General features: G+C 56.6%; 1 protein-coding gene across 3 annotated transcripts in view; it reads left to right on the forward strand.

The window, feature by feature from the left end:
* The window catches only part of OLFM2 (olfactomedin 2), an 85,989-nt gene extending 80,870 nt beyond the window's left edge, over positions 1-5,119 (forward strand). For all 3 annotated transcript variants that reach the window (XM_044995670.1, XM_044995668.1, XM_044995671.1), the window contains exon 6: positions 4,245-5,119. In XM_044995670.1, the coding sequence (XP_044851605.1) occupies positions 4,245-4,922 (678 nt within the window). In that variant the 3' untranslated portion in view covers positions 4,923-5,119. The remainder of the gene's footprint in view (positions 1-4,244) is intronic.
* Positions 5,120-13,936: the final 8,817 nt, after the last annotated feature.

Consider the following 13,936-nt stretch of genomic DNA (forward strand, 5'->3'; position numbering starts at 1 on the left):
GTGGCCGTGTGCAGGGGGAATCGGGGCCTTACTTCTCTGTACATGAACCTGGGGGAAGCCCCTGCTGGCCGTGCAGGCCTGTAGCCAGGGCCTTGTAAACAGCCAGAGGCTGCTGGAGCCGTGGCAGAGCTGTTCCAGTTGTAGCAGGCTGGCTGCAGGGGCGGGGCTCCGCATCGCTTTGTGTCACACGTCTGCTAGTGCTGGGTCCTGCCTCGGATGCGGAACTGGGGGAGCGGGGAAGTCACCCAGAGGGGGCGCATTTCCCAGAGTCCCCTGTGCCTGTGGCGATGCGCCGGGAGCTGGCGCTTTGCAGAGGGTATTTGCGCTCCGCGGTGCTTCCCTGCCCTGGCCCCTGCAGGCGAGAGCCGTTTGTGTAGGGCTGGTGCCCGCTGGAGCAGGCCAGCCCTGCACACCTGCCCCGGGCCCCAGAGGAGAGGCTGCGTCCAGGCTGCTGTGCGACAGCGCGAGACCAGGCCCTCCACACTCGTCAGCGGCGGAGTCTTGCCGGAGCTGGGGCAGTGTTACCTTGCTGCCCGCACGTGGGCGCTGCTCCCTGCCGCTTTTCCTGTTAATCAGTGAGCCCCGGAGCCTCCGGGCTTGGAGGAGTCCTCGGCGACCCCCACCAGCTCCAAAGGCCATAAGCTGTCAGAGAGAGGGACTGAACCTAGTGCTTGAGGAGGTGAAACTGGGAGCCAGGACTCCTGGGTTCTGCTCCTGCATCGAGGGAGGGAGGGAGGGAAGCCAGGACTCCTGGGTTCTATTCCTGCATTGAGGGAGGGAGGGAGGGAAGGAAGCCAGGACTCCTGGGTTCTATTCCTGCATCGAGGGAAGGAGGGAGGGAAGCCAGGACTCCTGGGTTCTATTCCTGCATCGAGGGAGGGAGGGACGCCAGGACTCCTGGGTTCTGCTCCTGCATCGAGGGAGGGAAGCCAGGACTCCTGGGTTCTGCTCCTGCATCGAGGGAGGGAGGAAGGGAAGCCAGGACTCCTGGGTTCTATTCCTGCATCGAGGGAGGGAGGGAAGCCACGACTCCTGGGCTCCAGCCCTGACTTGGGGGGAGGGGTCTGGGTTTAGAGCAGGGAACTCTTGAATTCTTTCCCAGCACTTGGGCAAGTCGCTCTTCTCTGGGCCTCAGGACAAGCATCGTTCCCTTGTCTCCTTTTCCTGTTCAGAGCGGCAGGGCTGCCTTTTGCTCTGCGCCGGCAGCGCCCAGCACGTCAGGGCTCCATGCTGGCCATGCTACAGGGGGACCCCAAGAATTGCTTAGTGGGTGTGTCGCCGTACAGCAGTGCTGTCCCAGCACCCCCCCGAAGCAGAGCGAACGCACACCCGGGGTGGCTGGGAACCAGTGGAGACGTAACCGGGGCTGCTGGGCATTTAAATTCATGTAGGTAGAGGGGCTTCCAGGAGGCCAGAGTCTGGAGCTGCGTGGGAGTTTGGCCGGTGCTGGCAGCGCCGAGCTGCCTGGCTCATTAGCAAGGGCTCAGGATGGATGGGAGAGCTGCGTGTCGCTGCAAATGGCACGTTTTTATGTACGGCTCGGGTGAGCAGCAGGGGCTGATGGATGGCCGCTGGGAGAAATCGGATTTCTAACGTGCGACAGAGAAATCGGCCTTTTATTGATTGTGGGGTTTGCGTTTTCAAACCAGGTGGGCAGAAGCCTGGGGGCGTCTCAAACCGGCCCCCAAGCCCCAGTGACTCCCCAGCATCCCGTGGGGATGGGGGCTGGACGCCTGTGCCCTAAGACCAGGCCTCGGCCCAGCGCTGGCGCTCGGGGAGCAGGGCTGGCCGGGCCCGCTGGGGGTAAGTGGCATTTCCAGCCACAATGTAGGACTGTGCTGGGATTGGGGGTGCGAGCGCCTGGGGTTCAGTTCTCTGCTGCCCTGGGCCTCGTGCCACCAGTCAGTACCCTGCGGGGGGGGGCCACTCGCTTTCACTGGCATACCTGGCTGGGCCCCTGGGGCCAGATCCTCAGCTGGCACAAATGGGCATCTGGGGCCTCCATGTGTTACACCCCTTCCTCCCCTAGTCCCCGGGGCCTGAAACGCCTGGATAACGTCCCAGGCCAGCCAGCCAGCCAGCCAGCACCAGGCCCTGCCCCCCCGCCCGCCTGAGGGGACTCGTCTGCTCCCTATTGCTGTGAGACCCCCGAACGCTGCAGCAGCGACGCACCCAGCAGAGCGTCCCGTTTGCAGCAGCATGGGGCAGGGCCACCTCTCTCTGCCGTGGAGCGGCAAGCGCTGGGATGCCCCAAGGGCTGCAGTGCACGTGCCAGGCCCGGTGCCCGGGGCAGAGGGCTCCTTCCTCTCACTGCTCATGCTGGGGCCAAGCAGCCAGGGCAAGGATGGCTTATTCAGCCTCCCCTAATCCAGCCCCGGGTGGGACTGTTCTGTCGAGTCTGTTTGCCCGGGCTCTGCACGTCCCCTGTTAGTGACACTCGTCCCGCCGAGATCAGGGGCCTGTGGGCGCGGCACGGCCGCCGGCCACCTCGAGCCTGGCCTGCGAGAGGTGCTAGCACCGTGTGCTCAGCGCTTCTTGTGAAAGCGACGGAGACCATCAGCTTCCATTAAAAAACAGGTGGTTTTCAGCCCTCGGGGTTACGAACAGACCCCGGAGAGCTCGGGACCCCGGCAACGGAAAAGAACCCGAAGGGTTCGTGTTAAAAGCAGTCGCCTGATTTCGGGGCCTGGCTCGGGCGTGTTCACAGACCCGTGGCTGCCTTTCACGTGGCTTGCACGGGTGGAGATGACGCCAGCAAGCCCTGCTGAGGAGCCGGGGTCCCTTCGCTCGGCCAGACGCTGGAGCTGGCGTCTCTGCCCGTCTCTCTCCTGTTTCCACCCGAGGTTTAAGGCGTGGAGCTGCCGTTCAGCAGGCAGGGCCCTTGCCACAGACGTTACTGGGGGTCTGCGCGGGGCCCAGCATCGCGGGGCTCAGGGGGGCGCTCGCACTCGCTCCCCTTTCATTCTTCTGTAAACATTTAAGCCAATGTGACAGGCGGGGGGGCTGCCGGCTGGGTTAGCCCCAGCTCGGCCGGCCCCAAAGGCTCCTGCCTGGCCTCAGCCTGGGCTGCAGCTCCGGGAAGTCATGAAACCTCGAAGTCCTGCTCTGGCGTGGGGGGCTGCCCGGGCTGGCAGGGTTGGGGGCCAGGGGAGTCATTGCTCTGTGCGGAGAGGGCAGGCGGCCACGCTGCTGCTGCTGCTGCTGCTGCTGCAGCGCAGGGGCTGGAAAGTCGCAGAGGGGAGCCCGCGTGGAGTACGGGGGAAGATGCGCCATGGTCCGCAATTCAAAGCATTTCGCCCAGCAAGCCCCCCAGGAGTGGGGCCCTTTCATGATCCCCATTATGCAGATGGGGGGTCCAGGCCTCGTGCTGGGCCCTGCCCAGGGGTTGGGGGGTGTCACGGAGTCCCCGGGCGCTGCTCTGGAGCTGCTCCCCACCAAGCCAGGCAGGACTCTGGGAGCCTCCTCTCCCTCGGAGCAGCCTGTCTGCAGGGCAAGAAGCTCCCACGGCTTCACCTCCTGGGTCTCTCCTTGGAGCTTTCAGCATCCTCTGCCCCTCCGTGCGCTTCCCACAGCGAGTCCGCCCCGGCGGGGTCCTGGGGGGGCCACAGGGTCCTGCCCCCCCCACGTCGCAGTCAGACGTGACTCTCAGCCAGCCAGTAACACAGAGGTTTATTCGATGACAGGAACAGGGTCTAACACAGAGCTTGTTGATACAGCGAACCGGACCCCTCGGCCGGGTCCATTCTGGGGGGCAGTGAGTCAGACCCCCACGTCTGCCCTCACTCCTTGTCCCCAGCCAGCTCCAGACTGACTCTCCAGCTCCTCCTTCTTTGCTTTGTTCCTTTCTTGGGCCAGGAAGTCACCTGACCTCTTTGTTCTCCAACACCTTTAGCTATCTCCTTGCAGGGGGGAAGGTCCCAGGCCATTAGTTGCCAGGAGACAGAGTGTCGGCCATTTATGCACACTGGCCTTTATCCCACCACCTAGAGACTTAAGAACTGCATTGGGGAAACTGAGGCACCCACACAGTATTCAGAGGAAACATTAAGAACAGTCCCACTTCGTCACAGGGGGCCCAGGCCTTGTGCTGGGTCCCACATGGGGTGAGGGGTTGGGGGGCCCAGGCCTTGTGCTGGGCCCTGCCCAGGGGTTGGGGGCTGGGGGGCCTGGGCCCCACGCAGGGGTGAATTTCCCCCGGGATCCACTGCCCCCCTCTAACCACGCGGCTGGTCTCTCCCGCCCAGGTCTGGTACATGGACGGTTACTACAAGGGGCGCCGGGTGCTGGAGTTCCGGACCCTGAACGACTTCATCACGGGCCAAAACTTCGTGCAGCACCTGCTGCCGCACCCCTGGGCCGGGACGGGCCACGTGGTCTTCAATGGCTCCCTCTACTACAACAAGTACCAGAGCAACATCATGGTGAAGTACCACTTCCGCTCGCGCAGCGTGCTGGTGCAGCGCAGCCTGAACGCCGCCGGCTACAACAACACCTTCCCCTACTCCTGGGGGGGCTTCTCCGACATCGACTTCATGGTGGACGAGAACGGGCTGTGGGCCGTCTACACCACCAACCAGAACGCCGGCAACATCGTGGTGAGCAAGGTGGACCCGCAGACGCTGGAGATCCTGCGCAGCTGGGACACCGGCTACCCCAAGCGCAGCGCCGGCGAGTCCTTCATGATCTGCGGCACCCTCTACGTCACAAACTCCCACCTGGCCGGGGCCAAGATCTATTTTGCCTACTACACAAACACTTCTAGCTATGAGTACACGGACATCCCGTTCCACAACCAGTACTCCCACATCTCCATGCTGGACTACAACCCGCGGGAGAGGGTGCTGTACACGTGGAACAATGGCCACCAGGTCGTGTACAACGTCACGCTCTTCCATGTCATAAAGACTTCGGGCGAGTTGTGAAACCGCTGCCGGACTCGGTTCTTCGCTCTTTCTTTTTTTACACTTTGGGATCGACCGTTCTTTTCATGAAGCAAAGCCCAGAGGTTCTTCTTTGTGGTTTTTTCTTTCTTCCTGTGGTTGACATGACGCATGGATCTCGTCTGCTTTCGTTGGAGCCAAGGTCAATTATTTTATTTTATTTTATTTTACTTTTGGTGGCAAATAAAAATGATCTCTTTGACATTTGATGAGGCTTGTGCCTTTTCTTTCCGATTGTGGCCATGTCTCTCTGCTTCTGTGCAGGGGATGCGGGATTCTAATTCCCGTGGGGAATTCACCTGTAAATACAGAAATATGTGAGAGTTGCGCACAAACATTAAAAAGTGCATTATAGAACCAGAGGGGTGAGAAATGTAAAAATTGGACAGCCAAAGTTAACTATTGAAATAACAGCAGCTGTTACAGCTGAGTGCCGAAGCGCAGACATACCCAGCTAGAATAACGGTAAATGTTAAAAATGACCGAGATAAAATGTATACAACTCAAACGATAAATGTTAAAAATGATACGTGCAGGTAAAATACTGGCAAGCGTTAGAAAGGATCGATTTTAAAATGCTCTACGGGTAAACTACTGGTAAACTACCCAGACATACGATACCAGAACTAGCACCTTGTTGTTATTGATTTATTCCGTGTCACCCTGAGCCCTCGCTGGTGACTGCGCTGGTCTCGCTGCGGCACGGATTGTAACATTTCTGTTCTCTTGTCTGGCCCGTGACTGGGGCTTCCAGGCACTACTGTAATACACCTAACACATGCCGCACGGTGTCTGCCCAGTGGGGTCCTGCCCCAGGCCTGGGGCTCCTGGGTGGTATCTCTACAGCTAACAACACGCATGGGGCGTACGTGGCGTCTGGGCCTCTGGCTGCCCCCCGTGCACGGGGTGTTTCTCCTCCTCAGTAACGTGGATTCTCTAGTCCTGCCCCACGTGAGAGCGCAGCGGAGACAGTGCTGAGGGTCTGACGGGCGCCTGGTGCGAAATCCTCGTGCCGAGGTTAAGGACGCCCCAGCCCGTTATCCCAAGCAGTGCACGAGGGAGCAGGAGTGGTCTAGTGGGCGGAGCAGGGATTCCTGATTTCGGTTCTCAGCTCAGCCGCTGGCTCTGGGGGCCAGGCTCTCCCCTGCCGTGTGCTGCCATTGGCCGAAGACAGGCCCGTGGCGCTGGTGCCCGGTGGTGCCAGGGGGAGAATCGCGGCCTCCTGGGGAACGTCTGCGCTGCAAAACTGAAAACCCTGCGGCCACACGTCTCCGAGCCGGGGCCAGCCGACTCAGGCTCCCGATGTGGGGCTAACGCTAGCCCTGGGGGCTAAATCGCTCCGTCCCCCGGACGCGCTTTGCAGCCCCAGTTGCACTGTTTGCAGAACCTGTTTGCTGGAGGGTCCCTCATTCGGAGAGGGGGAGGGAAGCCCCGGTAGGAGAAAGGCAAAGCCCACGTTCTCCAGAGGCCAGGCGCCAAAGCTCCCAGCGCACACAGGCTGCAGACCGACTAGCTGGGGTGCAGGGGCTGGACGATGAACCCAGGCTGGCTCAGATACCCTGCAATGCTCACTCACACTCCTCTTTGCACCAGCAGCCTGGGCCGATCAGAGGAGTGCCTGAGTGTAGCTAAACCCAGCTCTGAGGGCTGATGTGCCGCCCGCTCCTCGGCCAGCAATAATCCTCCGGTGATGGAGCAGGGAGTGGGGCAGATTTGACCAGGGAATGTTGCAGGGGAGTTACACTGGGGATGGGGGACGTCCCTTGAAGGAAGCTACCTGAGCTGTAACCTGAGCCAGGAGGGGGGTTGGGAGAAGTGACACCTTCTGCCTGGGAGACTGAACAAAGGAGAGGAGGAGCAGGGGGACGGGGAGAGAGCTGCTGGAGGAGTTTTGGGTTTGGCAGTTTGGACTGGGGGGTGCAACGCAGGGAACCCCAGGCTGGGGTCTAAGCTCCCTGAACCCCCAGAAGGACTTGACTGAGGGGTCCTGGCTGTGCCTACAAGCTCTGCTGTAGCCTGCGTCCCTACTGTAAGCAGAGTCAGGATGAGCTCTAACCTGGTGGTAAATTATGAGGAGTGGGCAAAGGAATTTCAGGAATGTGCATTTGCATTGGCAAACCCACTCCACTTAGTATAGCACACAGCAGCCTGGGATGGTTATTTTCACAGCTGTGGGACCCCCAATTTCTTTGTTATTGGGGCAGGAGGAATAAAATGTTGTCACCCTGATTAAGTAAATGAGGAACTACAAAACTGTCTTATGATAAAGGGTTTCATTATCAACTAAATAGTACTTGCTAGACAAGGGACATGGGTTCCAAAACCCAGTGAACTGAGAGAGGCTGGGGACAGGTATCTGTACCTGGTGGTGCCTTGTGTGAGCTGGAAGCACCAGCCCCACCTATGTCTCTCTCCATTGTGGAATATCAGAATTGATTTTTGATTCCCTTAAGAATCTAGATACAGGTTACTGAGCTGAACTCACTTTGGGCTAATGGTGCACTAGCACTGGGGCTCCCCTACTGTGAGCTGAAATCACTAAGAGCTGAAATCACTAAAGAGCTGGAATTGCTGAGCTGAGAGCACTGAGTACTGTACTAACTAGTGGGGGGAACCTGAAGCTATACTGCAGAGCGGAGTGCAGCAGTTCGTGGAGCCATGGAGTGAGTGGAGCCGAGCACTTTGCGGAGACGGCTGGTGGACCAGAGCAGCTGGCAGAGCGGAGCAGCTGTGGGACGGGTGGAGCGGCCCACAGAGCGAGCGGAGCCGAGCAGTTTGTGGGGACGGTTGGAGCGGATCACAGGACAGCTGGTGGAGCAGAGCAGCTGGCGGAGCGGAGCAGCTGTGGGACGGGTGGAGCGGCCCACAGAGCGAGCGGAGCCGAGCAGTTTGTGGGGACGGTTGGAGCGGATCACAGGACGGCTGGTGGAGCAGAGCAGCTGGTGGAGCGGAGCAGTTTGTGGAAAAGGCGGGAGCAGAACCCCACGGACCACGTAAGGTGCCCCTTTCCACCCAGGCTGGGGGTGGGGACAGGGACCTCTGCAGATAGACTCTCGAACTCTGGGGCTGCACTGACCCGGGACAGAGACTTTTGGATTGTGGGATTGTTGGGACTGTGGGTGATCTTTGGGTTACTGGACTCTAGGGACATTTGGGATATTGGACTTTGGAGTTTGGGGTGATTTGGGGGTTGCTGGTCTCAAGAGCCCGTGGAGAAGGACACGGCCCAATCTCCTGGGGTGGATCTTTGCTCACGTTTAATCTATGAACGCTAATTGAGGTGTTTTCCAATTTAATGCTTGTGTTTATCTCATGTAATTAAACCTTTTCTGCTACACCGAGACTCTGTGCTTGCGAGAGGGGAAGTATTGCCTCCTTGAGGCGCCCAGGGGTGTGTGTAAGATTTTCCCAGGTCACTGGGTGGGGGCTCGAGCTGGTTTTGCATTACGTTGTAGGGAAGGGACCCCTATGTATTGAACCCAGCCCTTGCTGCTATCAACTCGGCCTGGCAGAAGGGTTACAACTACTGTCCAATAAACCTTCTGTCTCACTGGCTGGCTGAGAGTCCCGGTGAGTCCCAGGAAGAGGGGTGCAGGGCCCCGACTCCCCCGCACTTCATGACACCTCCCGCCTCCACTGCCCTGCCTTCCCGCACCGTCTGCCTGGAGACGCCCCCAGCACGGCAGAAAAGGCTCAGCACAACCGCCTGGACACTCGTTAAGCCTGTGAAGACACCGTCGCTTGTTGGTGTGATCAGAGGAGCGACACTCGGCACCACACCCAGCATCATGCCTGGGTTTGTCTCAAATGGATTTATTCCCATCTGTCTGTCTATCCCCATCCACCCCCTCTATCTATCTATCTATCTATCTATCCCCTTCCACCCCCTCTATCTATCTATCTATCTATCTATCTATCTGTCTGTCTGTCTATCCCCTTCCACCCCCTCTATCTATCTATCTGCCAAGTCTGTATTCTGAACACGTGGTCCATTCAGTGAGGCCGAGGGTTGAAGCGCAAAGTGTCACGGAGTCCCCGGGCGCTGCTCTGGAGCTGCTCCCCACCAAGCCAGGCAGGACTCTGGGAGCCTCCTCTCCCTCGGAGCAGCCTGTCTGCAGGGCAAGAAGCTCCCACGGCTTCACCTCCTGGGTCTCTCCTTGGAGCATTCAGCATCCTCTGCCCCTCCGTGCGCTTCCCACAGCGAGTCCGCCCAGGCGGGGCCCTGGGGGGGCCACAGGGTCCTGCCCCCCCACTTCGCAGTCAGACGTGACTCTCAGCCAGCCAGTGACACAGAGGTTTATTCAATGACAGGAACAGGGTCTAACACAGAGCTTGTAGGTACAGAGAACGGGACCCCTCAGCCGGGTCCATTCTGGGGCCCAGTGAGCCAGACCCCCACGTCTGCCCTCACTTCCCGTCCCCAGCCAGCTCCAAAATCAACCCCCTCCAGCCCCTCCTCTCTGGCCTTTGTCCCTTTCCCGGGCCAGGAGGTCACCTGATCTCTTTGTTCACCTTTAGCATCCCCTTGCCAGGGGGGAAGGGCCCCGGCCATTTGTTGCCAGGAGACAGAGTGTCGGCCATTTATGCACCCTGGAGACTTAAGAAATGCGTAGGGGAAACTGAGGCACCCGCACAGTATTCAGAGGAAACATTAAGAACAGTCCCACTTCGTCACACAAAGTAATCAGTAACCCTGGGCCAGGGCCTGCCCAGGCGAAGGCGTTTGGGGTGGGGGGCCAGGCCTCGTGCTGGGCCCATAGCCCATCCCTAGGAGTAACTCGCTTGCAATCAGGGCCCCTGGGAGGTGATTCTGTTCCCTGCTGCTTGTTCGTGCCGCAGCCGGGCTGGGCTTGCAGGACTGCGCTGCCTGCAATCCCCCTGCCAGCCCCAAAAGGCTACATCGCTCTGTGTGACCCTGTGCCAGGACGCGGCTCCGGTATTCCAGGGCGCATTAACGGCCCATCTTCACCAGCTGATGCGCCACCAGCCTGTCTGTGGTTTATGGGCTTGGTTAATGCACCGCGTTCCAGTGCCAGGAATATTATAACAGCGCTGGGGAACATCAGAAAAGGGAGAGAATTTATAAATAGCTTCTTCCTCAGAAGAACCAGACGAGAAGGGCCACTGGGTGGAAGGGGCAGGCGAGGAGTTGTAGGTAGCTGTGATGTCTACAACCGCGGCGCTGGCGCTGACCGAGGCCGGGGCCAAGCACAGAGTGACAGATGGTCCTGGCTCCCAGAGCTTCCCCTCTAAATAGACCAGCCAAAGGGGACAGAGCCCCAGCAAAGCGGCGGTGACTCGCCCACGGTCGCCGGGGGCTTGGGGGCAGAGCCGGGAACTGAAGGCAGCTCTCCCAAGTCTGGCCAGTACCTTAACCGCACGCTGGCTCTGAGCTGAGGCTGAGAAAAATGGGACTGCAGCAGAATTCACTGCCGCGCTAGAGCCGGGCAAACCACGGAGCAGGATTGTTTTTTCTTTTTAATTGATTTTGGTGAAGGGTGACGTCTGCAGGAAAACAATTACCCAGGCTGTCAGGGACTCGGGGACAGGCAATGAATAAGGCGGATTTCAGGGCCCATCTCCAGGGGCGGACGGCTCATTTCTGACTAGCTGCGTCCGCAGCTGAGTGACAGTCAAGGGGGATCCTCACGACAACACACACTCGCCCTCACACATCCACACACCCGTGCAAGTCCCTGTGCACATGTACTGTCACACTTGCAAATGCACGCAGGCTCGCTCTCTCACACACGTCTACGTGCACACGCAAACACGCATGTTCACACTCGTGCACACACTCACACACGTGCACACCTACACTCACACACATGCACATTTAGACACACGTTCCCAGGAGTCAAGTCTGAGACTGCTGCTGCTTCCCATCCAGCTGGCTGCGTCCAGGCCCTTGTCTGGTCACAGCGATCCTGGTGAACCCCTCCCCTCCCTTGAACTAAGGAGCAGCTGCGGGGGTGCGGAGCGAAGGCCGACTGGATTGCATGGGACAGAGACAATGTTACTACCTGACGATAAACACCCAGCCAGACCTTGCTGTGGCTACACCTCAGCAACCACTGTCCCCTCCTCCCCTTTTCGCGTGGGCCTCTCTCCTTGGTGTTTAACCGTGAAGGAGACGTTTGCTGGCTCGGATTTCAGCTGCTACCAGAGAATCTCTCTGCGTGGAGGCAACGCCCCCATGCCAGGGACTCGCCGTGAGACTGTCCTGACCCATGCACACCCCTAGCGTGGGAGCACGGTCATTAGCCAAAGACTGATGCACGCCCCATCATGGGGGCTCTGAATGGAAGGATCTGGGCCTAAGCTGTCTCTATCCTGCCCCCTGCTGGTGTCCAAGGGAAAAAGCAGAGCAGGCCCAGGCTTCATTTGCATTTTTGTTACCCACCATCCCACTGTGAAAGTTTTGGTCATTTTGGTGAAAATTCATTTAAGTTTGGAGTGGTGAGGTAATGGAATTCGGTTCTCCTGAATGCGCAGCAAAAGGGCCCGAGAACAGTCTGAAATATGCCCTGAGTGAGGGGTCGCCCTAACCGTCATCCCAGTCGTGTATGGCTGGGCCGTGGTGTGTGGCTAGTAGTAAAACAGGAAAGGGCTGTTATCTGAGTGCTGATTTTCCCAAGTAAGGGGTTTGTTTGTTTTCATTGTTGTCTGAAAGAGCAGTAGGGGGGGGGGAGATTATGAACACTAATTTAAGATATGGGAACTAGGGTCCCCCTTTCTGTGGTGTAGGCTGTGCATGACCTTGGTTAAGGCTCTGAGTTCAGTCCCTGTGTCGCTTAGTTCCTGCTTATAAAGTGGGACTAGCAGCCTGGGCCTGGCTTATGCAGAGCGGTGACGTTAAACCTGTTGAGCAAACTGTGACGATGCGGTGCTGGCGGGACCCAACTGAGAGTGCCAAATCAGGACCAATTGCTCAAACAGGGCAGTCACAGCCCTAGGCTGGGGTTTTTCCACCTCTAAGGCAAACCAAACCAGCCAGACAAGAAGGACTTCGGTCTCACCCCACTGGCTAACCACAAGTCACACACGCAATTTCCTTAGACACTCCAGTCTCCCAGTATCACCACCAGTGCACTCGTCCTGGGGATAAATGGTTATGAAAACCAACACCCCAATAAAAGGAAACGGTTCTCTCGATCCCAAAGGACCTAGCCCCAGACCCAGGTCAATATACACATCAGATCTTACCCACAAATCACGCTGTTGCCAATCCTTTAGAATCTAAAATCTAAAGGTTTATTTACAAAGGGAAAAAGGTAGAGATGAGAGGTAGAATTGGTTAAATGGAATCGATTACATACAGTAATGGCAAAGTTCTTAGTTCAGGCTTGCAGCAGCGATGGCATAAACTGCAGGTTCAAGTCAAGTCTCTGGAACATCCCCCGCCGGGATGGGTCCTCAGTCCCTTGTGTAGAGCTTCAGTTTGTAGCAAAGTCCCTCCAGAGGTAAGAAGCAGGATTGAAGACAAAATGGAGATGATGCATCAGCCTTATATAGGCTTTTCCAGGTGTAAGAATCTCTTTGTTCTTACTGTGGAAAATCCCAGCAAAATGGAGTCTGCAGTCACATGGACAAGTCTCTGCATACCTTGCTGAGTCACAAGGCTGTCTGCCTTCTCTCCATGGGTCAATTGTGTAGCTGATGGTCCTTAATGGGCCATCAAGCAGGTTAAGCAGAGCTAACACCAGCTTGTCTGGGATGCTTCCCCCAGAAGCACAGCACCAACTTGAAATACAGACAGCATAGAGCCAACATTCATAACTTCAACTAAAAATGATACAGACATACAGACAGCATAATTATAACCAGCAACCCATAACCTGGCCTTAGACACCTTATAAGACCCCCTTTACCTAAGATTTGGTGCCATTGCAGGACCTTGGTTGCAACCCATGTTCTATATGGTCCCAATTTATATCAATAACGTCACACCCCCAACGCAAAATTGATGCAGGAAGGGATGACAAAACATCACTGACTGCATCCCAAGAGCCCCCTTTCCTTGGGTCTGTCTCACTACAGCTAGTGTTGGGCTAGAGGCCGTACCAGTGTATAACCGAAATGGTTTATCAAAGTCATGTTCAATAACATGAATGAATCTCTTTACAACTCAAGGTATAACTTGGTTAGCTTTTGCAGCAGGGTTCCTATATGTTTCATGTGATCTTGCCAAGAGCTAAAGAAAACAGCTACTTTATCCATACCAGCTTTGGCCAATGTTTTGAACCCAATTAACATTAAACCAATGTAGATATTGACATTGTTCATAGTACAGGAATCTTGGCATTTAGCCTTGAAAGCAATATGGTAGTGTGCCTCAGTTTCCCCTTTCATACAGCACATCAGGTCTGGAATGTATTTTCCCCTGTGAAAAGTTCCAACACTGTTTACAGGCATTAACTGTGAAACATCAGTATAGCAAGGCCCTTTAACATAAAGTGTGTTTTCATGTATTCCTTTCAACATGTTCAAGGGATTTTCCAAAAGATTAGGCACATTGTACATTGTTACAGTTCTTGGCAATAGCAACACATTAGTTACAAAAATTAGCATTAGCAATAACAACAAATTCATTGCAAGTGTCCATTTACAATTATGTTTGTCATGCCACACCCTTGGCTCAATACCATTGGAGTTTGGGCATTTTAGGGTTAACCTGTGGCTCCCCTTTGCAAAATTCAGTCTTCTCTTTCCTTCTTGTCCTTCAGGATTAAACCCTGATTTCTCTTGCTTAACAGAGTTCACTGGCTGATGGGGTGGGCCCTCTGTGCTAGCAGCTATTAGCAAGTCTTTCTTCTCCCTGCCAGCCAGGTAATTTGCATTAACACAGACACTAGCTTTTAACTCCTTAGCTGCTATGGATTCCAAGGCTGGACTTTGTCTTACAGAGATATCACACAAATCCAAATAGTCTGAGGGTGAGAGCTGGCTTGCTCTCCCCTGCATCCTTAAGCATTCAGCCATAAAACTGTTCTGCT

Source organism: Mauremys mutica, chromosome 20 (genome assembly GCF_020497125.1).
Source record: "Mauremys mutica isolate MM-2020 ecotype Southern chromosome 20, ASM2049712v1, whole genome shotgun sequence".
NCBI lineage: Eukaryota > Metazoa > Chordata > Testudines > Geoemydidae > Mauremys > Mauremys mutica.